At 40.0% G+C, this 27,131-nt stretch overlaps 3 protein-coding genes across 7 annotated transcripts; 1 reads left to right on the top strand and 2 right to left on the bottom strand.

Annotated features, from left to right (window-relative positions):
* Nucleotides 1-40: 40 nt before the first annotated feature.
* LOC140311580 (methylcrotonoyl-CoA carboxylase beta chain, mitochondrial) lies at nucleotides 41-6,266 on the top strand. 3 transcript variants are annotated; one of them, XR_011916911.1, is made up of 13 exons: nucleotides 41-181; nucleotides 960-1,124; nucleotides 1,591-1,787; nucleotides 1,976-2,154; nucleotides 2,274-2,354; nucleotides 2,502-2,680; nucleotides 2,767-2,974; nucleotides 3,065-3,156; nucleotides 4,051-4,207; nucleotides 4,458-4,580; nucleotides 5,067-5,297; nucleotides 5,402-5,587; nucleotides 5,678-6,266. XR_011916911.1 is itself a non-coding variant. In XM_072388975.1 (12 exons), the coding sequence occupies exons 1-12, from the start codon at nucleotides 162-164 to the stop codon at nucleotides 5,486-5,488; spliced, it is 1,719 nt and encodes a 572-aa protein (XP_072245076.1). In that variant the 5' UTR covers nucleotides 41-161; the 3' UTR covers nucleotides 5,489-6,266. The 3 variants fall into 3 exon arrangements, 1 of the variants encoding a protein (XP_072245076.1); XR_011916912.1 differs by having other exon boundaries at nucleotides 960-1,139; nucleotides 1,591-1,821; XM_072388975.1 differs by having other exon boundaries at nucleotides 5,402-6,266.
* On the bottom strand, nucleotides 5,821-16,735 carry LOC140311581 (retinal Mueller cells isomerohydrolase-like). 3 transcript variants are annotated; one of them, XM_072388978.1, is made up of 14 exons: nucleotides 16,690-16,735; nucleotides 12,693-12,775; nucleotides 12,027-12,177; nucleotides 11,785-11,892; nucleotides 11,208-11,349; nucleotides 10,876-11,023; nucleotides 9,960-10,041; nucleotides 9,708-9,840; nucleotides 9,456-9,598; nucleotides 9,248-9,377; nucleotides 8,810-8,924; nucleotides 8,573-8,667; nucleotides 8,354-8,465; nucleotides 5,821-7,108 (listed from the first exon to the last, which is right to left on the bottom strand). In XM_072388978.1, exons 2-14 carry the CDS (start codon nucleotides 12,772-12,774, stop codon nucleotides 6,963-6,965), a joined length of 1,587 nt encoding a protein of 528 aa, XP_072245079.1. In that variant the 5' UTR covers nucleotide 12,775; nucleotides 16,690-16,735; the 3' UTR covers nucleotides 5,821-6,962. The 3 variants fall into 3 exon arrangements, with proteins under 3 accessions (XP_072245079.1, XP_072245078.1, XP_072245077.1); XM_072388977.1 differs by lacking the exon at nucleotides 16,690-16,735 and adding an exon at nucleotides 13,720-13,819; XM_072388976.1 differs by lacking the exon at nucleotides 16,690-16,735 and having other exon boundaries at nucleotides 12,693-12,789.
* depdc1a (DEP domain containing 1a) lies at nucleotides 16,234-24,420 on the bottom strand. Its single transcript, XM_072388974.1, has 12 exons — nucleotides 24,226-24,420; nucleotides 22,759-23,024; nucleotides 22,501-22,645; nucleotides 22,204-22,334; nucleotides 21,903-22,033; nucleotides 21,591-21,638; nucleotides 21,228-21,365; nucleotides 19,822-20,826; nucleotides 18,894-19,066; nucleotides 18,560-18,736; nucleotides 17,865-18,071; nucleotides 16,234-16,883 (listed from the first exon to the last, which is right to left on the bottom strand). Exons 1-12 carry the CDS (start codon nucleotides 24,271-24,273, stop codon nucleotides 16,761-16,763), a joined length of 2,592 nt encoding a protein of 863 aa, XP_072245075.1. The 5' UTR covers nucleotides 24,274-24,420; the 3' UTR covers nucleotides 16,234-16,760.
* Nucleotides 24,421-27,131: the final 2,711 nt, after the last annotated feature.

The following is a 27,131-nucleotide window of genomic DNA, read 5'->3' as shown; positions in this document are numbered from 1 at the left end:
AGAGGGCGGTGCTGTGCGTTAGAGAATCGCCGCTTTTCAACTAATACAAAGAAGAAGAGTTTCTGCGGGACGTTATTGTCATGGAGTGACAACTTGGAGTTAATTTCAGTCTTCCTCAAGTTTTTTTTTTTGCAGCCGTGCTACAGCAGACTCTGTCAGACATGCACCGGTGCATGTGGAGGTAAGAGGCAGGACATTTTATTAGTCCAGACCTGTCGTTTATCTTCATTTATTTGTTACCTGCTGTTCCTTCTGACGACCTTTGACACACTTAGCCCATGAGTTCCTGAAGAATATATTCATATATTACCACCTTCACTATTTGCGTTTAATTTGAATATATAGAGTACACTACATTATTGACACGCTAGCAACATAAGTGGCAATAGACCTAACTAAAATATCTGAATAACATGTAGTCTGAGAATAAAGCTAAGTCTCAGTTTGATTTCTGTCTTGGATCTTCTATCTGTGGCTCTATTTAGTTGCTGAAGTGACTGGATAGGTGCTTTGCTTGCAGAAGTGACTTACAATGCCCTTGCATGAAATAAACAAAACTGAAAACTAAAAATAATGCTTTGGGGTAAAAGTAGATGTTAGCCTGATATGCTCTCACTCAAAATGGTATTTAATGATTGCACTTAAGTCAAAATAAAAGTAAAAGTTACTGCATTCAAAGAGTAAATAATAAGTCAAATCATACTAGTATTTTCAACATAATTTAATGAATAATCAAAGGAAAAGTCCAAAAGAGGTCATACTAAATGTGTTTCAATGTTTTCAGAACCTGTGTGTGGTTGATTTCGGTTTGAACTACTTTATAAAGATGGATGGTATTAGTTGTAGCAATTAATCACACTTTGTGCATTTGTCAAAAATGTATATGTGCAAACTAACTAACTCGCTTAAGTGTAGCGAGCTGTGAACACTCAGCTTCTCATATGAATCTCGTGTTGCAGGTTTGCTGAGCAGCGCTGGCAGTGTTCAGTTCGCTGTATGAGCTCTGTGGTTGGGAAAAAGAGAGCTCTGCGTAGTGCCTTTCCAGTGCTGGACCTGCCCCTGCAGCCCATCCACCACCATGTCTATGAAGCAAACCTGAGAAACAGCAACTCCTGCCATAAGAAGTAGGTTCTGCTCAGGTCAGCAGCACACAGCATTCAGCTTTTATCAGATATGCTCAACTGAATTTACTGCAGGTAAAAGCATACCTGCATCTGTTTAATATTGTGGTAGTCAAGAGATGTTGTGTGTTCCGTCAGAGCAAGACTCTTTACTCTTGTGCACTTGCATACTTTGAAGTTGCAAAAGATTAGAAGATGTATAAGGAATAGATCATCCTTTTCAGTGGTAGCTGACGTCTTGATACCATGTATGCAATTTGTGTATGGATACTTGGCAATGACATTATCTCTGAAAGAGCAGTTTGGCAGCACAGAATCTATATTTTATCCACCTAGAGCCATACAAGAGACTCCATTGCTAAAGTCTAGAAATTCTTGCCGCTCTGTTCTTATTTGTCAATTGAAAATTTCTCTATGTCTAAAAATGGGTCAAATAAGATATAGAATATTCTGTGTCTTTGTCTGTTAGGTACACAGAGTTCAGGGAAAAGGTGAGAGGGGGGGGAGGGGGAACCGCCATTGCCAGACACACTCAGAGGAACAGGAAGTTGCTGGTCAGAGATCGTCTGCGCCTCCTGTTGGATGATGAAGACTTCCTGGAGCTTTCACCATTTGCTGGTTTGGGCCTTCCATACGGGGACATCCCTTCAGCTGGCTGCCTCACTGGTCAGAAACCTCAAGCTGCAATCCTGTATTTTTGGTACTATCTATAGACTGTGTAATCAGATCTGTTTAAGTGCAGCAGATTTACTCAGTTAACTGTTTTATGGTGTTTCGCTCTGCTCCATATTTCTTGTTCATTTCTCATCCTATGACTATTCAAATGTGACCCTTTATGTGTTTTGTATATCCAGGTATCGGCAGGATCAATGAACTGTGGTGTGTGTTCATTGCCAATGATGCCACTGTGAAAGGCGGCACTGCATATCCAATCACTGTAAAGAAGCAGCTACGGGCACAAGAAATAGCAATCCAGAACCGCCTGCCTTGTGTCTACCTGGTTGATTCGGGTGGAGCTTTCCTACCACTGCAGGTTAACAAACTCACGCAATTTAATACATTTTGGGACTCTTTTCAGGAATTCAACCACTCAATAAATTATGTTGAGTGCTATTGTAATTTCTCATCCTCTCTTTGTGTGTTATTGTCCAGTCAGAGATCTTTCCTGATAAGAACCAGGGAGGAAGGACTTTCTATAATGAAGCCATCATGTCTGCCATGAAGATCCCTCAGGTAAAGCTTTACAAGGAGGCCAGACATGTCTTAAAACGACTTGATAAAGATAAAATACATACTACTTATCCTGAGTCCATGTAAAACTGAAAGATCAAAACGAGTGCATAATCACAGTGTTCATTTAAAAATCATTTATATTTAAAGGTGGCGGTGGTATGCGGGTCATGCACAGCAGGAGGAGCTTACATCCCCACGATGGCTGAGGAGGCAGTGATGGTGCACCGGATAGGAACCATTTTCTTGGGAGGACCACCGCTTGTCAAAGCTGCTACGGGGGAAGAAGTTACTCCAGAGAACCTGGGAGGAGCTAAACTTCACGCTGAGTTGGTCCATAAATCAAACCAACCCCTAACAGAGACAGAACTGTGAGTACAATTTGGTCATTTGTCAATTTACTGTCTCTTTTCAGGGTGAGTGGCTGTGTTGACCATTTTGCGTGGGAAGAGAAGGAGGCGTTTGAATACACCAGAAACATCATATCCACCCTCAACTTCCAACTGCCCGAGGAAGAGGAGGACACAGCAAAGAGGCAAGCAATGGAGGAGCCGCTGCACAGTTCAGAGGAGCTTTTAGGGCTCGCGCCTCGGAGTTATAGTGACAGTCTGGATGTTAAAATGGTAAAGAATGCCTCAAAGCTATTTGTTCTGTGGATTGTGCAGTTTGCAGTCTCTCCCTATATTTAACATGATTTAAAAAAATCTGTCCAGATAGTCAGTCGGCTGACGGACGGGAGCCGCTTCCAGGAGTTTAAAGCTCGTTATGGAACCACACTTGTCACTGGCTTTGCAAAGATCCATGGGTAAAAACTACAAACGCACAGACATAAGTGCTTAAAATAATCCCACTTTGAATATGTTGACAAAATCTGTTACGGTTTTTCTTCAGGCCATGTATTCACCCTGAAAACGTCTTAAACGATACGCCGGTATGGACTGTGTTTGGGTCAGATGATGCAGTAGGCGCAGTCTGCTTTTACATTTTTATTTTCTCTTTCTCAACATGCTCTGTAAATGCTAAGTCTGCAGTAATTTAACGGGAAAACAGTGGTGCTCAGTTCAGAGTTTCTTGTCTTAGAACAGAAGTGATGTCGGAATAAGTGGATAATTGCCCTTTTTTATGTCCAGCTTGGGTTTTTGTTTTTGTTTTAGACGAAACACTGCTTATCTTTTCAGAAAATTTGCATTACAAGTTTTTTAGGACCACAAATTTATTGTAAGGAACTTTATTTGTATTGGATGGTCAGGCTTCTTAAATGTTAAGTTAGTTTTGTCTGCCTCACATTTTCTATTCAGCGACCTTTCTACAGTTAGCTTCAAATTAATTTGAACATTGGATTGATTTTCCTTCAACACCCACAAACTGTGGCCTGTCATTGTTGTGAGATTAGGATGTTAGTTAAATAAGCAGAGTCGAACAAACAACTAACACAAACAGATGAATTAATAATTACGACATATGATGCTACCTGTAATTCAGTGCTCTTTTGAATCTTAATTGTGTGTGTATTGTGTTGTCTAGTTGTTTTCACAAGTCATATCTGTTATATCTTATTTTAATACATTTTTGATTGTTTCAAATTTATGATTGAACAAAAAAACACCTCAAGCAGTCACTGTAGACTAGCATGGAATAAAATCTAAGCATCTAAGATCTCTGAGATATGATATAAAACTCTGTACGTGTATTTTTTTAGCCATCTGGTGGGAATGGTAGCCAACAACGGGGTGCTGTCATATGAAGCTGCATTGAAAGGAAGCCATTTCGTCCAGCTGTGCAACCAGAGAGACATTCCACTCGTCTTCCTCCAGAATACAGCACCTGCAGCAGCGCTTACTCTGTCCACAACACAGGTATTGACTCACAGGCCTTGCTTGTCTGAATGCATGATGTTCTTTACATTTCTAAATGCAGAAGAAAAACTTGACAAAATATTGTGAAAATGTGGAGATGGAGATGTTTTGAACATCATGGAATAAAATGTGGATTATAGAAAATAAATTGAGATAAGAAGTGAAGACTTTGAAGCCTTTCGTTTAATTTAGAATGACTAAAACACCATTTCTTGGTTTCCACTCAGCTTTCTCTGCGTTTGTCTTCCAGGCTGAGAGGAACAGTAACCGTCTGAAGGCTCAGGGTTCAATGATGTCAGCAGTGGCGTGTGCCTCCGTCCCAAAAATCACTGTGGTGATTGGTGGTTGTCATGGCGCTGACAGCTATGCTATGGTGGGCAACTTTGTAAACATTAGTCTTTTACCTTTCTGTGATTGAAAGGTGATATTTTAAAGCAGTAAATATTTGGAGCATATTTTGTTGTCGCTTGTCATAGTCGCACAAAGTCTGCCTGGTTAATAATACTTTAATTACCAAAGGCAGGAGAGGACAGGAAATAGTAGGGCTAGGGTTATTAAAATAATATTGGGATGAAGGAGTTAGAGTTGTAAATTAACCAGTAGTTTTTCTTTGTATCATCTTATTCCCTGAATGTTTGAATTGTCTCACTTTGCAGTTATAAAACAAAAACCAACAGTATTCCCTGGATGAGTCAGTCCTGCCCCGTCTCTTTGAGCCCACTCTGACCCGACGTTTGCTTGGAACGTTGTTTTAACATGCATCTCGATTCCTCATTTAAATGCTATTTATATTGCTCTACAATATCTGGTATTATACTCATTTAGGAGGTTTACCGTGTTGTTTCCTGTTTATTTCCAGTGTGGACGAGCATTTGACCCTAATTTCCTGTTCCTGTGGCCCAACGCCAGAGTGTCGGTGACTGCTCCAGGTCACGCTGGCTCTCTGCTTCCCCCTGAGGATGAGCAGGATGAAGAGCAGAAGAAGCAGGAGGAGAAGTTGAACAGGAAGTTGAAGGAGGAGAGCACAGCTTTCTTTTCTTCCGGCAGGATGTGGGACGATGGTGTCATTCTGCCACAGGACACCAGGAAGGTAAAATAAAGCATTTTATAGCTGTTCGGTAAGAGGTTCAGGAGTCTGCTGGGAGTATCTGGCAGCCATTAATATTGTTTTTGTTGATCTGCTTTTCTCTGCAGGTTCTTAGAGACTCCCTGAACATCATCAAACAGCAGCAGTATCAGCTGTCAACAGAGAAACTGCAATCAGTTCTTCTTCGCATGTAGAGGCTTCTGTCCTCCGACTCACTTTCTCTGCATTCTCCATCTGTAACCAAGATTTGCCTGCTGCATTTTCAGCCCAAACGATGCACTTTTCAGTTATCTGTAAATCCATCCATCCATTTTCTATACCGACAGTCCGTTAATCGGGTAGCGGGTGGGCTGGAGCCTATCCCAGCAGTCATCGGGCGAAAGGCGGGGTATGACTGTAATTCATCTGGGATTATTTAATCTTTAATTCTTTGTACAGAAACTTCAGAGATTCTGAGATTAATACTAACACTCACAGACAGGTCAAATATGTATCATATTTACTGACATTTTTACCCTTGATACACTTTTGACAGATAACTGTGGTTACTGTACATCTATGAATTGAATTAAAATACTCGAAAGAGAAAGTCCTGAAAATTCTGAAAAAGTGCCTCGTCATGTTTAGATTTGCCTCCTGGATTTTACATAAAGTCCATCTTGACCAGCAGACTGTTATCCAATGCTACAACATATAAAGATTTATTACTTCAAATTTATACTGGGGGGGTTAGTCATTGCAGTCCAGTGGTCTCATGTTGCCTTAAAGCAGTTCAGGAGAGTCTTAAATGAGTCATAAAAAATCATTTTAATTTAGATTTTTTTTGTGTCCACAAAAAAGAAAAAAACTAAAAAATGATTGTGTCTTAAAGCACTTCAGCGGAGCTTTAGCAGAAAGATGACATCATTCTGTAATCACAAATGTAAAGTAATTCTTGTATTATTTGTATAAAAGATTAATTTTTAAATTGTCTGACTGCTGTGTTTGTTTTTCAGCTGCTTCAGTAGTGTGCACTAATGATCGAATTCATCACTTTAGATGTGACGTTTCAAGACCGAAGCAAAGTATTTTATATGTAACCTTAATTAAATGTAGGGGCTTTATCTAAAAGGAATTTAACAGGAGCTAATGAATTAAACTTGTGTAATTTTAATTATATTAAATAATCCCACAACAAAAGCACAAACCTGCAGCCTCAGACATGTGGTGACATTAGGTTGTTTCACTAACATCCCATCAAACCTGTAGCCTCTAATTTACTGAGACTCCATTAATTCTGATACACAATTCTTATTTTATTGCAGCTCTTACAATGATTACTTTTGTTGATATGACTTAATGTTTCCTCTGACACGAAGCCTGTTCTGTTTGCTAAAATACCACAGCTCTTTTTTTTTTTTTTATTCTGTACACATGCACTGCTTCTCAACAGCCAGAGAGACTTCAGTTGATCATCCTAATTAACACGAGGGATATAGAAATAACATTAAAAACAGGTTCTTTAGTCACTTCATTAATGCTTTATACTGTGTTCCCACACTCTTACAATTATGGTCGTTTTAGCAGCTGCTTTGCAAAAAACTATTTGGAGTTGTCTTTAAGGTGAAATATCAACTTGGCTGGCAAGAAACCGAGAGGAATTGAAGTGCTAAGGACAAAGTTTGGGGGTCATGGTTTGTACATCCCATGAAAAGTGACAGGGATGATGGTGTTCACCTCCGCCCTGGCGAGCTCTGTCAGCTTCATGGCATCCAGCACCAGCAGGAATCCTGGTCTTTCTGCACCCGGCTTCACCACGATGCTCAACAACACACCTGCAGAGCCAGACAGAGGGGATGACTGTGTGACAGCATGCACAAACACAGATGGCTCAGATTAGACAGAGGTTCAAGTTATTTTATGAGTTCGAAATGAGTTTAGGATTTCATTTGACATAGATTTGGGGATTAATTCATTTGGATGCAGGTACTGCAAATAGAAGAAGTACAATTAGAAGAAGACTTTGGAAGGGTTACCAGGAAAAAAAACTGGAACTACAACTTAGGTTTGAAAAGTTCCACGTGAGCAAACCACAAGACTTCTGGAACAATGTCCTTGACGAGCGCACAAGCTTTGGTCATAATGCACAGCACCACATTTGGGGAAAGCCAAACACAGAATATCAGCACATTTATCCTATACCAGCTACACTTATACTTGTTTTGCTTTCACAGAACCTGGGTAACTTGTTGCCGTTGAGTCGATTTATGAACTCCTCTCTATGTCAAAAATTTCTACAGTCAAATGTGAGGTCATCTCCAACAGAATGACTGAAAGAGAACCCTTCAAGCCTCAAACTTAAAAGAGCTGTGCACGTACGAATGCCTGCAAACTCACTGAACTGAAGTAAAGAAGAGAGGGCCAAAATTCCTTCAAATGATGTGAGACACTTGCAACATCATACAGAAAATGTTGGGGTGGACTTTCACTCACTTTGGTTGCATTTTGGCTGCATTAATGACATGATGTCATAAGTCGTGTTTTTTTTCATCTGAGAATCATCTCAGATTTTTTTTTTTTTTTTTTTTTACTTACAATCTCCAGACAAAACATAAAACTCTAGAATTGAAAAGAGGGTATTTTTCAATTCTAGATTGAAAGAGAGATTCATTTCACGGGACTGTAGGTCAGGGTGACCGTGCAATTACAGTATGTGTTCCTGAAAAATTATACAGATGCACACAAATTCTCAACGGGTTCTTCATTTGCACATGCTCTTACTCTCCACCGTCTTGGCTAAAAAAAAGTGCTTGGTTTGCCCTCTTTAATTTGCAGGAGTGTATGAAGTCTATTTAACATAGTATTGCTACGGTGAAGGCGACTAATTAACGCTAAGTGAAAACGAGCTTCTTCCATAGTCTTTGCTGTAGAATTATACCTCTCACAGATAATGAGCAACATTCTGGAAAATGATTCAGAGAAGAATGGACAGCCTCATCTAAGCCACCCAGCCACAAAGCTGGTTAATGAGATCCGGCCACACTGGTGACCAGTGTCAAGAGATGTGAGAGTGGTCTTACCATCATCCTCCTCTGTGGCTCCAGGTGTGGGTACAAACAGAGGCTCTGATGGATAACAGTCTTCCTCCTGCCACACCCAGGTCTCTTTGGTCTGCACGTTTAGCTTGACAATCTGCAGCAACAACCAAAAGCAAGTAACACAATAACTCGAGTGCTGAGGGTGCCTGTTACCTTCACACAGTCATCGTCTCCCGTTGTGAATAATGGAAGTGATCCTACCTTGTCTGGGATGAAATGGTTGAGTCCAAGACCGTAGGTGAAGGAATACTTCTTCCCGCGACACTGAGAGTAGTTGATCTGTGGAAACTCAAAAGCTGAGAATGAGATGGGCATTAATACAAGAAAGCAAACATGATAGAATATAAGGATCATATTGTTGGACAGACATTATTGAAATCCATGTATGACATGCTGTTGTATATGTGATTGAATTGTGTGTGCGTATGTGTGTGTTACCCTGTCTTGGTTCAGAAAACAGGACTTCTGGCTCAAGCCAGATGGTGCCATCACTGTGAAGAACAGCAGTTGCTGTGGTGTACGACAGAGACACCAGATTCCTCCCCTGCTCCTCCTGGACACATAAAAAGACATATGCACTACTCTAAATGGATCAAATATGATAATCCAAATGCTAAGCAGGTATCTGAATCATACCTGTTAAGATTGAAAATAATTAACTACGTTTATTATAATATTCACAATGTGAACGTTCTTTTTCTCTTATTGTCTTGTGTATAGTAATTGCAGGTGATGTTTCTCCGACACAGAGAGAGCAATCTAACTACCAAATAAACATTTCTACTATGTAAAACATAAAAAAAAAGAATTAATGAATAGGCCATTAGAGATGACAATCCAAACTTGCAGTGTGTGTTTGTGTGTGTGTAAACTCACTCTGTGAATATCCAGCGGCAGCACGTATCGTCTGACCTCAGGCTGAGGAGCTCTCATCGCTGCTCTCTTCACCTCCTCCCACTCCTCCTTCAGATTGGCCAGGTACAAGTAGTTATACACAAAATCGTGACTGTCGAGAGAAAGGCACGTCAGCACGAGGCAAATACACACAAAACACATCAACAGACACGCACAGCTTCACTCTCACCCCTTCCATGTGCAGAGGTCGACCACGAGGAATCCCTGCTCCTCAAAGGTGTTAATATGATGAAAGAGGTTGAAAGCTGACGTTCTGAACTTGTGGCTGCTCATATAACATGCTGGGTCCCTACTGGCCAAATGGAACCATGTCTGCAACACAAGCACACCCACATACTGAATTTGTTTTGCGATGATAATGGTTTTTTTGTTCATTCAGTGGAATGAAAATGAGCGGGAAGCAAAGGAATCCCCCCCATACCCCCATGGTGTCATTGGATTCAAAGCAGTCCATGTATGAAGTTCCTCTGACGCTCCAAGCAGACAGAAACTTGAGCAGGTTGATCTTCACTGGCTGCTCCACAAATACAAAATAGTTGTCTGTCATTCCGAAACTACGGATAAACAACAACAAACACTTTATTTCAATGTTACAGGCAAATAACGAGGAAGAGTGTGATTTATTCTCATGTTTAGGACAGACACTAAATGCATTCATGCAGTAAGCCTGTACCTGTGCATGTAGGAAGGTTTTAACCTCTCACTGCTGGGCAGTTGTACCACAACTTGGGATTTCTCTATGGGGTCGGATTTATCTGGAGACACACAGACGCATACTTCAAAAAGTTATTTTCTAATTTTTTTCATGTATTTGCTTTCATTTGTCTGTTTTCAGACAACTGTTAACAGGATGTAGAAGCTGTCCCGCTCATAAAACTAAATATCGATTGATTTAAGATGTTGTATGCAACCTGTAAGCCAAAAAGTAAATAAAATAAACTAAATATATTAGAAAGAAATAAACCGGGAAAGAAAACTCATAATTATTCTGTCATCTGTCATAATTCTTACACATTTTACTTATCATAATTCCACTTTTCCAGACCTCTCTGTAGAGAAGCTGAATACAAATCACTAAAAATTTCAGCTGTCAACATGATCAAATTACCTACCAACATACCCACACATCTAATATGCATCGTGTTCTTCAAGCTGAAACAAGCTACGCAGCCAGAGAGAATGAATGGTTTGACCAAAGGAAGAGAAAACGAAACAGTGCCAATCTATACTGGTGTTTTGCTCCCTCTCAGTAACATTATATGGTATCGTATTATTGTTCTGCCTTTGGTCCATGCCTCCGTTATGATTAACAGATGAAAATGAGTCCCCCGTGTCAAGAAAGATTTGATACAGTTATCAGGCAATCATAGCACCTGGTAGACATGTGCATTCAATACGTGACTTTATTTTAACTTGAGGCTTGCAGTGGCTCTCACTCTCCAACACAACGGTGAAGATTTTGGCTGTGTTGGCTGCCTGCTTTAACTGTCATTAAAAACATTTCTATGTGAGAATAGGGCAACAGTCTCAAAACTAATATTTTTTCACGTGCATTTCAGTAGTGCATAGGAACCCTGTGTGTGACTCACCTTTCTGTGCAGGTGGGATCTTGACAATGTTGTAAGCCAGACTCATGTTCTTGCCAAAGCAGTTGCCGATATTGTAGACCGTCCCATCTGCTTCAATGTGGGGGTGGGCGGTCACACCATTCACTGAGAGGTACTTACACAGATCCACCTAATGTAGAAAGGTGCACATTTGTCAAAGTCTAAAAAGTCATTTCAGTCTTTTTTCTTTTTTTCTTTTTTTTTTTTAAATCTGTGCACTTTAATGGAAGACTCACTCTTGAAAACATTAAAACCCACAAAGAAAATTATGACAAATATAGGCCTACTTTAAATTTAAAAATATGTGCTCCTACCCTCTTTAACGTCTCGAGCGAATCTGGATCAACCTTGGTGATGTAATTGGTTTCAGTGACAGCATAGAAGTCTTCGCCAATCGGATAGATGTTCACTAAACAGTTATCAGTCACTTCAATGCCTTTAAAGTAAGTAAAGAACCTAAACAGACACAGGAAAACTGATTATATTGACAGAACAGTACCGTACAAAGCTCTGAATAGGATTATATGCTCATAACAGTGCAAGTAAACACAAAAAAAATGTTAGTTTGTTAACTAAATATTGCAAATTTGGTTGTAAATGTGGAAGAGAAACGGTATAAAATGAGCAAAACAACTTTTTAAGAGGCAAGATTTGTGTGGAATTTGACAAATAAACTCTCAGACAACCAAAGGGAACAAATGGGGTAGACCTTTTCTGATATTTCCATCTTAGGAAGACAAATAATTATGCCTACCTTGCCTAATATCCCTAAATATCTATTTTAGTCAGAACTTAATGTAGGTCAGGCAGACGTTAAGCAGGTACAATATTCAGCTAATCAACAACTCAGCTGGAGACTTGAATAACTTGAGAACTCATGTTTGGCGTTACCTGGAGAAGATGTTTTTGCAGGGGTCTGGATAGGCTGCAGTTCCAAACTCAGTGATGACAACTCTGTTCTCTGTCATGGCACGAACATATGCATCCGTCCTGATAAATCTGAGCACAAAGGTCACACACATCACACCGTTTGCCCAATTAACCAGTAATCCAGCTGTTTTTTTCAGATACACAGTTATAAGCTCTGCTAAAGCTAAATGCTGATTCTTTTTAAAAGATGAGAAGTATCTTACTTCCTGTAGTACGTCACCTGACCGTTCTTCAGATCAAACTTGTGCATGAGAGCCTGTCCGTCAAAAAGGTGGTAGAATGGTTCACCTCCCACCTCGAAGAGACCTGGACCCATCCTGAGAAGACTACCCCCCAGCCATGATGGGATACCGCCTGTGCAAACAGGATGATACACGCTGCAGGTTTACATTTCACTGCATATGAATGAGAACATTTCAATTACAAAACTGATGCAGGAGAAACATCTGCATTTCACATTCACTTGTTCATTCAAACTTGATGACAGTGACTCCAGGAGCCTGTTTCTGTGTTCACGTTTACTTTTTTATGGCATTTTGTTCACTATTGCTCACCATTTTGTTTACTATATGTCATTAAAGCGGGATCCATTGCACTCATTCCAGCTCTTTTCCCTCTAAGACTCCAGTAGAGCAAATACTGTATGTATCACATTTAATGAAAATCCTTGGCAGCCCCTCTGTTCATCCACTCTGTCGATTTAGCTCCCTGTCGCTTTTATCAGTCAGCAAGGGCTGCAAATCACTCAGCCGTGCTTAATACACACAAGAAGACAATAAACATCTTAGGACTAATACTGATTATCTTGAGCGATGTGATGTATGAGAGTCTGTTTAACTGTGTGGAGGTTCTCTGTCATGCTTTCTTACCGGTGACTTGTGCAGGTACCGGTTCATTGAGCTCCTCCACTGTCTCAAAGATCTTCCTGTAGCCTGCTGCAGGATGCTCCATGCTGGAGAAGGACATAAAAGAACAAATTAGCAAACTGGTTTTAAAGACTTAGTTTCTTTTGAATGAGAACAACATGCAAGGTTTGTTGTACAATCAGGACCATCTGTAAACTCTGTTGTGCATAGCTGAAGTTAGCTGAGACAGGATTGCTTCCTGACTTTGGAGCTCGCACCTGACAAAATTATTTTAATGCCCTGAACAACGCATAACTGTTGTGGAGCTTTAAAGCATTTCACAAGCTGATATTCATAAAAAATGATGACAATGATGACTTAATGTGGTTAGTTTGAATAATTGCTTGTTTCTGCGGTGCCAAAGGAAAAATCCGACATAACTACAATCTTTTTTTTTTCACATTTGATACTTTCTTTTTTAACCCTTTTGCCAGATTTTGTTTTTTTTCTCTAACATTTTCTTACTGACTTTGCTTTAGTCTTTCTTTACCACTTTTTTACCCCTTCTTTCACTTAATCTTTCTCCATTTTTCCTCTGTGAGTTTCCTTCTGTCCTGTTTTCTTTTTGCATCCGTCTGTGCAAATGTTGGTGCAACTTGTCTTCATCTCCTCTGGTAAAATGAGAGCTGAGATTCTTCCTCTGCTGTTCAACCCAGTTCTTTTTTCAGAGTATTGGCATATTTTCTTAGTTTTGTTGACATTCTCAATGCTGTACCTCTTTTACTTATGGCAAAGATATTATAAGATCCTGAGTTTAGCTTAGTTTATCGGCTATTTAGGGTTAAAAAAAAAAGCATTGTGTAATCTAAAATCTTGGGTGACTCATCGTCAAATATTTTCTTTTTCAGCAAAACAACACACATCTGTCAGCAGCTATTTCTTATGTTTCATTCCAGGAAACCAATAAATTTGACCCTTAAAATGCTGTTACCATTCCGTCTTTCTACTCTCAACGAAGCGTTTGAGAAAATAAAGAGAAAGCGTTACTCACTGGCTGACCATGTTGCTGTACGCTCCTCACACTTTCTGGACACAACCTACTTGCAAAAGAAACTCTGGTTCGGATTTAAATCACACACAGATTTCCTGTGGTGAGGGATGGAAACTAGGAGCTCCTCCTCCCCTCTCTCATTTTCCCTTCTTCTCTTCCACCCCCCTCCTTTTCTTTCATGAATTTTTGTTGCCCCTTTCGCCCAAACTTCTTCCCCACCTCCCCCAGCTTTAACCAGAGCTGAACAAACCAGCTTTGTGTCCACTCCTTTCAGCCGCCTGGCCCTTGACTCTGTGCAGAATTTTCTGCAGACCTAAACAAGGTCTTTGTCAAACTAAGAAAACAAACACTCACACCTACTAATGATGTGGGTCAAACTAATAAAGTCATCCTTTTCAATGCTGTGTGTTGGTGTTGTTTGAAGGTAGATGTGCATGGATATACAATTCTGACTAATTAGTTCCAGACAGTGTCTGCAAACACTTTTTTTTTTTAACTTGGCTGCTCTGGAGGGAGGAGAGTGAATAAATGTGTCTACTTTTTGTTGCCAGTCATCTTTACAAATTAAAGCTGAGTGCTGAATAGGAGAAAAGTTGCATTACAAAAGACTTGAGAGAGCAGTGATCTGTCATCTGAGTGTGTGTCAGTGCTGAGAGCAGCACAACAAACTGATGCCTGAAGTCCTTTACCACAACAAAACAAGAGGTTCATCTGAAAGAATCAACAAAAGATTGAAATATTTTAAACTTCAGAGACTAAAGCAGCTGGTCAAAGGAGAACAGGAGTGCAGCTTAGTGATATGGTGCTGTATCTTCGTGGAACTTAAACTAATCTTTAAATTATTGGCAGACAACCACTTTGAGTCATACTGAAATCTCTCAACAACAATTAGACAAAATGCCATGACCTTTGGCACAATGATAGACCTCTGAGGACTGATTCTGCTCATTTTCGTCACAGATTTTCTTTTCATCTGTTTGTGAACTGAAACTTTGGAGCTTTGTGTTCATTTTGTAGGTGCGAGTCATTTTGCTCTTTTTGGAAGCCAGAAAAGGGAGCTGGAGATGGAGAAGGTGATTGGACAAAAATGCCTACCTTTGAGGCCAAACATATCTCATGTTTATAGAAGTTTTCAAATGAATCATGAAACATGAAACGTGACTGTTTCATTAGATGAAACTCAGACAGGGCTTCTTATGCACTCTATATACTATATGCAGCACCTTTTCTCTTCAATCACACACCAGTTAACAAACTGGGGACAATGTGAGCCACGTGGATCCACTGGAGATCAAACAGCCGACCTTCTGCTGCTTGGCAGAGGGCCACAGCAGAATAAAATAAATCAATAAATTCCTCTTAAAACTACTTACATTGTTGCTGTGTTTTGTTGTATGTCACCAATAAAAAATTCTGTAAAGAATAAATCACGTAAACTTAAAAAAAAAAATAAAGGTTTAACATCATATAAATTAAATCACTGTACCTCCAGAGTTACGCTCCAGCGCTCCAACATTTGGATTCAACTGGACCTTCTCAGACTTGTTCTTTATGTTTGGGGGAGGTTAGGTACAGGTAGTTACCGAGTTGCAATAATATCAGATTAAAGGCTGCTGAAAGTTGCACATTTTAACTGTGGCTGTACCGTCTGACCAGACAATCAAATCTGAAGATACAACCAGCATAAACCAAGTCTAAATGGATCCGCTTAGTGTGAAGTGTGGGCAAACATGGTTTGTCTACCTGTTCATGTACCAGTCACCTGCTCAGTACTGGCTATACTCAATCATGCATGTGTACAGTTGTGTGTGTGTTGTGTCACAGTACAGTCACAGATTGAACTAAACAGGTTTATTTCCCAGGACTTTGCATAGTAAACAGTGAAGAGCTGTTGGTGTGCATTATACTCTCCTATGTAAAAGCTAAAAACACTGTTGATGAAATCATACGATTACACATACACATGCACCATTTGATCTGAGGTATAAGCAAACATAAGATTAGAACTAACACTTCATATAATCCAAGATAAAAAGTTATTTACATTATCTCAGACATTTGACATGAAATGGGACCTGTAAAGCACTTCAGGTTCTAAAAAGCACTGAAAATTAACGGATGATGCTAGATTTTCAGGTCTTTTGTATAAGCAGCTAGCTAGTACCGTAGGACTGTCGAATAATTTCAGACAGTAACGCCACTAAGTCATTAGCTAGCATGCTAAAGACAACATTTATTTATTCTAAAACATGGCAGGTGTCTGGTGAAATCTTTCTGTAAGGACTAATATAAATTAAAAATGTACAAATTAAGCATTGTGATGATTGATGCTCGTTTGCTGCCTGGTTTAAACTCACTAGCAAACAAAGCAGGGTTGACATAGACAAACAACAAAAACTGGGAAAGACCGACTCAGTTTAAATTTACAGAGTTAACAATGAAAAAGTGGGATTCTGAAATGAAAAGATCCCCTATGAAACACACTTCAAATGAAAAAGGCAAAAAAAAAGACTTCCCAGATACTCAAGAACATTTCAAGTAAAACCTTCAACAACTGGAATAGAAAAAGTCTTGAAAACTACAAAAGGCAAACGCTTTTAGAAAACTAGCAATGCTCCCAATAAATTAAGATATATCTTATACTCCCAAGCTGGCCAGTGATCCCAGAATTGCATATTTTCATCCCAAATTTGTTCTAAATCTTGTACAAACACACAGACACTGTACCAACAAACAATTAACAGGGAAAGTAAAAAGAAAATGAAAAATAAATTGATGATGTGAAGGAGCTTCCATCGGTTTACCTGCCTTTCTCTAAGTCCGCTGTCAGTCTGAACTCACACAACATAAATACACACATCAAAGTCTCCTACTCTGCACTCTATTAGCACACAAATGAGACACAATCGGTACAACGAGTTTCCAATGTAACAATATTTCTAGCTGCAAAGGGAAAAGAACTTCTCAAACCTCCACTTTGGAGTGCAATGTCAGTGCAGCAAACATGATGCGCGCATCAAGACTGCAGTTTCTACAATGGTTTAATTCCGGATGCTGAAAGTTTTCTTCCCAATGGTGAGGAGGGGGGGTTTGATCTTTGGCTTGTTTTCCCCGTCTGAGGAGGGGAGTCGACGCCTGTAGATGTCAGGGTACTGCTTCTGAAACTAAAGCAAAAACAACGGTAAGACACAGAAAATAACACTTTGAGAGCTGGGGCAGAAGCGTCGACCACACAGTAAATCCATTAAAGTTACTCATTTTTACATAGCCGTGAGTGTTTTTCTTTCACTGCAGTGTTCCCATCAGAGATTAACATCTTATTCACTGCTTTGTCATTACAACAGCCGTTCTATTTTCTCATACATTCACGTGTTAGCTCCCGAGCAGCAGCATCCTCTCAGCGGTGTTTTTACAGTAACAACTAATGTCGTACAATCTAGAGTCAAAAGATTTTACAACCTGTGGAGGAGAAAAAAAGACCGTCGGGTACTTGAACAATTAAAAATGTTTAGCAATGCGAACCCCACCCTGAGGTGGAGAGCGTGGAATCGATGAGAGGGATAACTCAGGAATAACAGAGGTCACAGTCGCACGTTTCAGGGAAGCAGGTGATATTAGCGCACATGTTGGGGTGGATGGTTGAGGAACTGCTGCTCCTACAGACCATAGAGCAGGGATGTCCACATCCGGTCCTCGAGGGCCGCTGTCCTGCAGGTTTTAGATGTTCCCTGCTTCAACACACCTGATTCAGATCAAGGCATCATTAGCAGGCTTGTACAGAACTTAACAATCTTTTGAAGAGATCCATTTCATCTGAATCAGGTGTGTTGAAGCAGGGAAACATCTAAAACCTGCAGGACAGCGGCCCTCGAGGACCGACTTTGACATCCCTGCCGTAGAGCCTGGAAAGGGTTCCTGTGACTGAAATGCAGATCTGCAACAGAACTCATTAAAAATGACTCAGTTGGAAATGGTACCAGGTGATAGAAACTTTTAATATCTGTTAAGAGGAATCCAGACTTACTTTTGTTCTTTTAAGGGCATTTCTAAGATTTCTAAGTTCCTGGTTACAGTGCAGCACCAGGACTCTAAGTATTACATAAAAGTATGAGTTTCTGACTGTGCATTTGAGAAGTGCATGTTACCTGCTTCAGTTTCTTGCGTCTGTCCTTCTCACTCATGTTTTGGTCTGTCAGCAGTATCTCCAGCAACTCTTCCATGGCTTTCTGAGATGATGCCAGCTTCTGCTGCTCAAACTCAGCACCGCTTATTTGACGGCAGAACGCATACATCGGTACTGGCACGCACACTGGATCGCCTTCATCAGTGTTAGGAACAGAGTCAACAGGGACCTGGTATCGGGACGGTAAGAACATTTGAAAGTTTGTACTCATTTCAGACAAAAACGGCTCTTATGTTAAATTGACACCACCTTCAGAAGTTCTAATATTTTTACAAAGCAGCCATTTCACCCTTTAGATTTCATAAGAGTTGAGTGTTTTAAATACTAAAATGATCTAACTGCCTCTATAAAATGTGTTGTAAAGCTGTGAAAACACAAACATTCTCTCCGCTCCATCATGTTTGAGTGTTAGATGTCGGCTGACTCATTATTCAACAGTATGTAATCATGATATAATTAAAAAGTTATCCAAGAAGGAAAAAAAAATAATCTAAAACCAGAAATAAGTGAAAGACTCCAGCATCCGAACTTTATTTTCCCTGGTCTCTTGTAGAGGATGTGTTTGTAAAGATTTATATTGCATTACACCGTATACTGCAGCATGGAATGTGTGTCTGGTTAACGTTTTTACACGTGAATGACAGTTTAAAGGTGCACCTGTGCTGTGCGTAGGTGCTGTATGTGATCACTGATCGCGTTGAGCAAGAAATCGGGGACTGAGAGGATGCTTTGTTGGTGGTCCATCAGAAATGAGACCAGTCTGGTAGCCAACAGCTCATCTAAGTCACAATCCTCAGCACTGCTCAGGACACAGCCTGAGAACGTGTGAACCATCTGAGAATCACAAAAAGGTAAACAAATCAGAACCACTGCTGAAACACAGAAATAAAGTACGATAGATGGAAGAAAACAGGTTGTAGCTGAAGGAGACGACTACGAAATGACTTTAGACAATTTACAAATGTGCAGAAAAAGTCTGCTAGCTCCTCACCAATGTTCGTGTACCGATGGCAGGGTGGAGGCGAGGCATGTCCACGTTCTGGCTGATCCGTGACATCATCCTCATTAGGAGCTGCAACTTCCTGCGGGAGGCAGGGGGGAGGAGGAGAGTGCAGAGCTGTAGGGCCTCAATGGCTATGCGCTCACACTGAGGCTGCAGAACACCTACATACACAGACAGTCATAACGTCATGATGATGGAGACAGCTGGGTTAGCAATCAGTAGTGAAAGAAACATCGAAATTATTCCTCATCCACATCCATCCATCACTGCTATGAGACTGAGCAGATTACAAACAAATGAATGGATGAATGACAAGATTAACTACAGCTACGATGCAAGATGAGTTGGGTAAGAGCAGAGGACACAACATTATGTAGCATGTTTAGTTATTTACCATTAAAAGAAGCACTGAGAGAGGAGTCTAGTGCACCATTTAAGTAAATGTACATTTTGCTCCTTTACAGGTACATGGCATTGTTTTTCCTACCATGTCTGCAGGTTGCTTGGAACCATTCTATTCAGTCCATATGTTAGGAGGACTTATTTGTACAGTCATTCAAATGAACAGAAAAGTGCAAGCTACGTAGAAAAAACAACTAGCAAAAAGTAAAGCAAGCCAAAGTATGCACACTGTACTACTTATGAACAGCGATCTGAGCAAGCTTAAAAGCTGCTCTTAAATTCTGTATTTCCCTGAAACGGCTCAAAATTTTCATGTAATTCATTTAAATAATCTACCAGAAGAGAATGTGAGGCAGTTTTCTAACGTTTTTCAACCACACGTCTACTTCACCTTTTGAGGTGTCCTAATAAGATGAGTCAGGATGAAAAGTCTCTTATTAGTAGATGTTAGATGTTAGATGAGATTAATTTGATTGGACATCAACAAAGCAGGCAGACAGGTAGAGGGTCTTACTGTGCTCAGGTTTGGACTGGGGGAGCTGGAAGTTTCTGGCAGGCACACAGACAGGCGGTACGAGCAGTGAAACAGGTCGAGACGGCTTGGACACATCCAGAGAGCTGAGGCAGCGCCGGACAACAGCGGGTGCAGGGAACGTCCAAAGATTAGAGGTACTGGAGGTGGGTCTGGGCCCATTGGGTCCTGTGGCAGCATTAGACCCTTGTACTTTGGATGCAGCAGATGAAAAACAGGAGGAGTGAAGTTGATGGGAAGAAGAAGAGGGGTGATAGGAGGGTAAAGAGGGAGGATGAGAAGCTGAGGAGGAGTCTTGCTGGCTTGCAAGAGTGCTCATGTTGAGACAGCTGGCTGCTCGATCCTGCCACGTGATCTCTTTGACATCTTCCTCTCTGGTCTCCATGACAATGTCCAGACAGCTGCCCATGCTGCGAGGCCGTAAGGAGTGCAACCTTTGTGCAGCTGGTAGTCCAGCCATGGCAGTCACAGACCGTCTATTTCTAACTGTAGCCCCTGGAGTGATTTTAATAGTAACTGGGTTTGTTTTGAACACAGAAGTGAAGTCTGAGAGACTTTCCTGTGCTGCAGCAGCAGGACCGTCATCCTGGCTCTTGTTGAAATGGGAGCAAGATGCCAAGCTGTCACTGGACAGAAACAGCTGTTGCCGGGTGAGAGGAGCAGAGTCATCAAGTATGATTTCTAGTGAGCAACTCCTGGTTTGAGGTCTTGTAGAAACAACTGTATTGAGGCTGGTGCAGCTGCCTCCTAACTGACTGTCACCTCCACCGGCCTCACCTCCGTTCAGCCGTGACTGAAGTTTCCCACCGAGCACCTCACTCATGGGCGATTCTGTCTCATCACATGACCCCTGTCTTAGCAGGGACAGAAGGAGACACTCTGTTGAGCGAAACGATGACTTGGCAGGTGGGGGAAGTGAGGGAAGATCTGACTTCTTCCGTTTCCCATGTTGGAATTTAGTGGCTGCTGTGACATACCCGCAAAACACTGAAAGCAGATGACAGTCGGGTAGAGAGGCAGAGGGATCCAAGCAGTGCAAGCAGAGGGTCAGTGCAAGCAGACAGTGAAGGGAAGGGAGAGGGTTTAGTTAGTTTAGACAAGTAATGCTCATACATGAACATGAGCAGGTCAAAGACAACATAAACACCAGTACACACAAAAAGTTCAGGCTGCTCATATTTCTGTTAAGACTCCGAAAGCAACCAAAAACTGTTAGGAGTCAGAGGCACTGTTAGATGCAAAGTACTCAACTCACACCAGACACAGCAAGTCGACCCGACTGTGCAACAAGGTTCTGTTGAAGTCCCTGCCAGTTATATTCCAGTACCGCAAATCCTACAAGTGGCTTCTCAAAAGCCAAAAAGATTCGGAAGAAATAGTGAACCTACCCAGCACGTTGATAAACAGTTCGTACAGTTCGTATGTCAGTAAAGGGTGCGGAAGGCTGTAGAAGTAATCAGACACGGTTTTGAAGACATCTCTTTCAAACCCGGGATAGGAAGGCTGGTCGCTGTCGTACTTTGGCCCTGAAAACAAATAAATAAGTATCAAATTGATGCAGCTGAACAATATCTGAAAGCTTAGAATTGATTTACAAATAACCAAAAAAAGCAGACAAAAACCGCTCATCTGGTGAATTTTAAATTTTGTAACTCACAAATAACTAAAAAATGTGTTTCTTTTGTTTTTAAGGCAATATTGGGGTTTTGTAAGGTTTATGTGTGTTAAAGCATGGAGAAGCTGCTACTCACAGTTGGCCAGGCTTTTCATGGCAGACAAAACCCAGTGTGGAAGATCATCTGGAGAGACGGTTGACAGGTTAGACCGGCTGCCACGTACAATATGTCACTACAGCATTCTTCTTTGTGGGTTTTCTTTTATCCAGAAACCAATGAGTCCTACTAAATTCAGTCATATGGTCATTGCTCATATCTTTTTTTCCTTTTGTGAGAACACGTGACTTTGTACAACGATAAGATCATATGGGTGTAGGATATACAATCTTAGTCAATAATAACATTTCGTTTAGCGTCTGAAGATTTGTTGGTGATGAATAAACCTACTTGTCTTGTCTTCCAGTGTGACCACTCCGTGCTTGTTGACTTTCGTCATGTTGTGAATGATGTTTTGTGGGTTTACAGAACGCTGCTCTAAAACCTCACTGAGAGATGCAACACCCAGAATCCTCTGTAGGCTGAAACAAAAACAAAACCTTGAGTTAGACTAACACATCCTTGCCAGCTCGTTGTAGGGTTTTAACCTTTGCTTACGTCTCATGCATCAGACTACATCTCTATTTGGGCTGAAACAAAACAAAAGCAAGGAATTCAATTAGTCAATTAATTAGTATTATTAAGCTCCTACTGGGTTAAGGTGATGTCTTTCCAGATTTCCTGTTCATCCTCCACTGTCAGCTCTCGTCTGTGCAGCTTCTGCTCCTCTGTTGGCTGGTTCCCTCCCTCCTGCTGTACTTGTAGGGCAGGATCTACATTTTCCTGGAGGGGACAGACAGACCACGATACACCACTATAAAATGTGTATACCATTTTTTGCAAAGAATCTGGAATTTTGCATTCAAAACAAATTATAAAACGGCAAATTTGTGTTTAAAGATGAAAATGATTAACAGATTAAAAAAAACGCATGTAGAGTCTCACTCACCAGGGTCTCCTTGTCGTGTTTCTTGATGCTTCTAAACTTGAAGAAACTGTCCCTGTCCCTGAGGGAAGGTCTTCTCCTTATGGAGCTGGAGCCTGAGGCTGGAGCTGAACTAGGAATAGGCTTCAGAGGAGATGTGGAAGGAAATCTGTGGAAAAAAAAAGACAAAGCCTGCTTTATTTTTTGTGTAAAGTCAACTTAAATTGCACATATACTTTTCATCAAATTTCAATAACTAAACGGGTTCTGTAAATTGCCTACCTATACAGTATGTTGTTGTCCTCAAGGTCCTCAGTTCCCCAGCGACCCTTCACATCCTCAATCACATGGTTCTTCAGAAACTTCTTCAGGAGCTGAACGGTTTGTTGCCTGGTGACATCTGGGCCGAAGTTGCTGTTGTTTTGGAGCATCTGGTGCAGCCAGTCCACAGAAGCAGAGGCAGTGAAGCAGGAAGCATGATGCCTGAAGTTCTGGCGGTGCTTTCTGAGGGGCATTCCAGCCCGAAACAAACGTGTCACCTCATTCCACTGAGAAAGGATGAGAAAAATCTTTCAGTTCACATCTTGGTTCGCAGAGAAAAAAGATCATAATAAGATTATGCTATTCAATAAAGTGCTACATAAAAAGCTTAAATTATACCTCGGTTCGTCAATTAGTGGTGCTTTAGAGTCAATACTCCAATAATACATTTGGTTTAAACAGGTTTATTGTACAACCAGAAATTTCAGCTTGTGTACGTCTTCAGGCTCATCTAAGCAATAAAAGACAAACCAGACTGTACTGCAAAGCTTTTTAATCAACATCTTTATCATGCATGCATTTATTTCTTTTAAGCTTGTGGCACAGGTGAGATTACGATCACAAAATAATTTCAAAACATGGTTATGTGCACATTTCTCTTCTGAATCTTGGAAGAAGCTATTCAAAGTTGTGCAACAGTTATTAAATTCTATATTATTGTGGCAAAAATAAAAACCATTTGCCAAAATGCAGCTTTTTAAATTCCTGCTGCATGTCTGTTTTTGTGTCAGAAGGTCTGACCCTTTAGGTGGGCTGACTGAGGCCCTCAAAACAGGAAACTTAGAAGCAAGTTATGTAATGTAACAGACTAAATAATTACATAATGATAATTGTGCAGTTACAGCCCCGGAAATAAGGTATATTTGAATAAATGGTCACATCTTTCATCACCTATTCTAACTTTATTTCAAAGTACGGAATCTAACTGAAGCTCACGGTAGATTCTCAGTATCGCTGACATGAGATATAACAGATCTACTGAGTATTTAAGACACAAAGTCAATTCACATTTTCATCAATATGACACAATTATCATTATTGTGGTAGACGAATAAGAATAATTTGTATGCACATTTGAGAAACAAATATTCATCAGACTCTCACTGTAGATAGTTCTGTCTTTTTAAGTAAGAAACACTTTGGCGTTACACAGGAATCGTTCCTCAAACGCCACTTTTGTTGAGGTGAACAAGTAACGTTTGGTAGAGGAACGAGGATTCCTCAAGCACTGAATTATTAATTTCATAAAGTAATTGTGATATCACTGGAATATACTGACTATACTGGAAAATTTGGCTGCTGAATTAATGTGTCCCCTTAATACAACCCTGACAACAAATGTAACGCTTATTCAAAAAGCGAACTGACACCGTTGATGTTAATGAATTGGCTAGCTAGGTCTTAGCTAGCTAATTAACTTTAACTTACCAGTTTTGTGGCTCGGTACGGTCCAGGAGTGATAATATGACTATTCATGTCTACAGATAATAGCGCTAAGGTTATTACACTTCATAAGAGATGAAGAAAATGAAAAAAAAAAACATCTGTTAATCGAGGAAATATTCATCTATGTTTTGCTACTAGCTTATGCATAGCAGCACTCATCGCTGCCAGGTTGGCGACTCTCCGTCTGTTCAAAATTACGAGCCGTCTACTTCTGGCAGCTGATTGGCCGGCGCTTGGATCATGTGACCAGCCTAGACGCGAGAATGGTGGAGAATGAAAACAAGTGAATGCAAGAACTATTTCACAAATACTCTTTTAACAGTGACGATTAAAAGATAATTTAAGTCAAAAGACCAATTAGCAATGTCCAGTTATGTCTTCTGTTGACCACATGAGGACTATATATATATATATTTTTTTTAGATGAGATTAGATTAAACTTTTTTGTCATTGTACAGAGTACAAATACTGAGACAACGACACGCAGTTTAGCATCTAACCAGAAGTGCAATAAGAGCAGAATGGTAATAAACTGTGACTAACGATAAACATAAGTATGATTATATACAGTATGTACAGTACATATGTATGCATATATACAGTAAAAAGTTGCAGAATGAGGTAAGAGGCATGATGTGATACAATGGATATACAACGGAGAAGGTAAATATGTAAAAATGAGTAAACTATAGATGAAAGTACAACAGTAAACGGTTTAGTGCAAAAATGTTTTGTATTCTTACAGTTTGATCAGTGTAGTGAAATGTATTATTATGGCAAAAATAGGCTGAAGCCGGGGCCTGAAGAGGTGACTGTGTTTCACACATGTATATGTGTCCGTTCCAATATTGTTTCAACAAATGGTCCGAACAGCAAACCTAAAAGCAGTGTCATTTACTGAAGTGGAACCCAACACAACGGCCAGGTGGATTTTATCATTTTAATTTTTTATTTTTTTAGAAGTGAGATACACCTTAACATTTACAATTTGTAATATATCATATTTTGATGATTGTTGGACAGATTGAAACAATAATAGATGATACATGCTTTTACATTAAGGTATCTTCAGTGTTAAGTAGTACTAATCTTAACTCTAATGATGAATACATGCAATGTTAAGACGCATGCATACAAATTAAATCATCATTATCAGCACACCTTGTTTTCTAAGGCCTCTAAAGAGACACTGGGCTTGATTCGAAAAGACAAACCAATATGGGTTCCTAGTTATCTGAATTGGGATAATGACTCTGTCTCACCGACCTCAACAGTAATGATAGGCAGAAGATTCAGAAGATTCAATTCAAGGAGCTATAGTTTCATCAGTAGACTGTCACTGTGAGTCTGTTTAGATATTAAAGTACACAACCATATTTTAACAGGCACTCCATGAGGAAAACTAACAACAGGTATTAAGAAGTACTGTGGGGTTGATAAATAAAAGAAAAGAGAGAGGATCTGGGTTAAATGGCCATGTATGACTGCAAACATACTGTAACACAGGGATGTCCACATCCGATCCTCGAGGGCCACTGTCCTGTAGGTTTTAGATGTTTCCCTGCTTGATCTTGTGAATGGAAACATTCAGATCAACGCACAAGCCTGCTAATGATGCATTGATCTGAATCAGGTGTGTTTGAAGCAGGGAAACTTCTAAAACTTGCAAGACAGCAGAATAAATTTCATTCATCCATACAAATTTCTGACTGATTTAACTGTTTATTTTGAGTGTAAATTTGAAAACATTGATCAGTTCTATTTTATTCATTTGAGAGACCTTTGACTTGTCACTTTCTTGATGGGAGACGGAAAATCTTTCAGACAAATACCCAATTTGATGGTTGTATCTTGATCTGATATGCGTCGTTCTTTTTTTTTTAATATGTAATTTCATAAACAGCATAGCATTGAAATATTGTCATTAGTTAATTTTAAACGGGTGCAAATCAGATATAAAAGTATAGGAAAACTATAAACAAAGGCAAAAGACAGTTACAGCGCATTTTATGCTGGTCATATCTATTTAGTTAAAGGTAATTAGAGGGTTGTATGTGAAATAGAACGACAGGCATGAGGAAAGAGTGGTATATTATGTAATATATATTGAAAGAAAAACCGCAACCGGATTCGAACCGGGGTTACTGGGGCCACAATGCAGAGTACTAACCACTACACGATCACGGCGAGCTACATATTTAATCTCCGTGAAACGCCTGCCCAACTATGAGTTTAATATTATTCTGTTTGTCAAATGATCAAGATTGATTCAGGAACACGATGAGTTAGGTTTAAGCAGGACTTTCAGGACCGAGTAAACGGCAACGTTTGTATGTAAGATGTATTACCCACTTCCAAAATTGTGGACCATAATCTGGTCCAGAGGAACGTGGTAAATATCATATGGACACTATTCTTTGCCAATTTTTCACATATAAGTGTCAGTTTTGATTCTAAACATTTGCCTGAAATAAACAACAAAATTATTTATTTTTTGCTGCTTTTTTGTAGTGTCGACAAATATAACTGAAGTGATAGAAGTAAATTAATTTTTTCTATGAATGTAGGCGTGGATTCCAGTTGTTTAAAAAATAGAATTGACTGGTGATTGGCCTAGCGCTCTGCATTCTCATGAGTTGAATTATCCTCTTTGCCTATTGGACGTAACGCAATAGCTTCTTGCTCGTCATTGGCTGACCAAACAACACGACCAAATTTCGAATTCAACAGTCTTCTTGTCTGTTGTTGTCGGAAGCATGTTGTAACGTTTCGAAGCTGGACAATGTTAGGAGTAAAACGACCATTAGCACGCTTTTAATTGAGATAGATTGTTTTTTTTTTTTAAACAAAGCTCGTATTTATTGACATGTAGCTTGACTTTAAGTTAC

The sequence above is a fragment of the Leuresthes tenuis genome, unplaced genomic scaffold, assembly GCF_036924035.1.
Source record: "Leuresthes tenuis unplaced genomic scaffold, fLeuTen1.0.hap1 SCAF_7, whole genome shotgun sequence".
Lineage (NCBI taxonomy): Eukaryota > Metazoa > Chordata > Actinopteri > Atheriniformes > Atherinopsidae > Leuresthes > Leuresthes tenuis.
The sequence above is the reverse complement of the archived record's forward strand: the minus strand, read 5'-3'. Positions and strand labels throughout refer to the sequence as shown.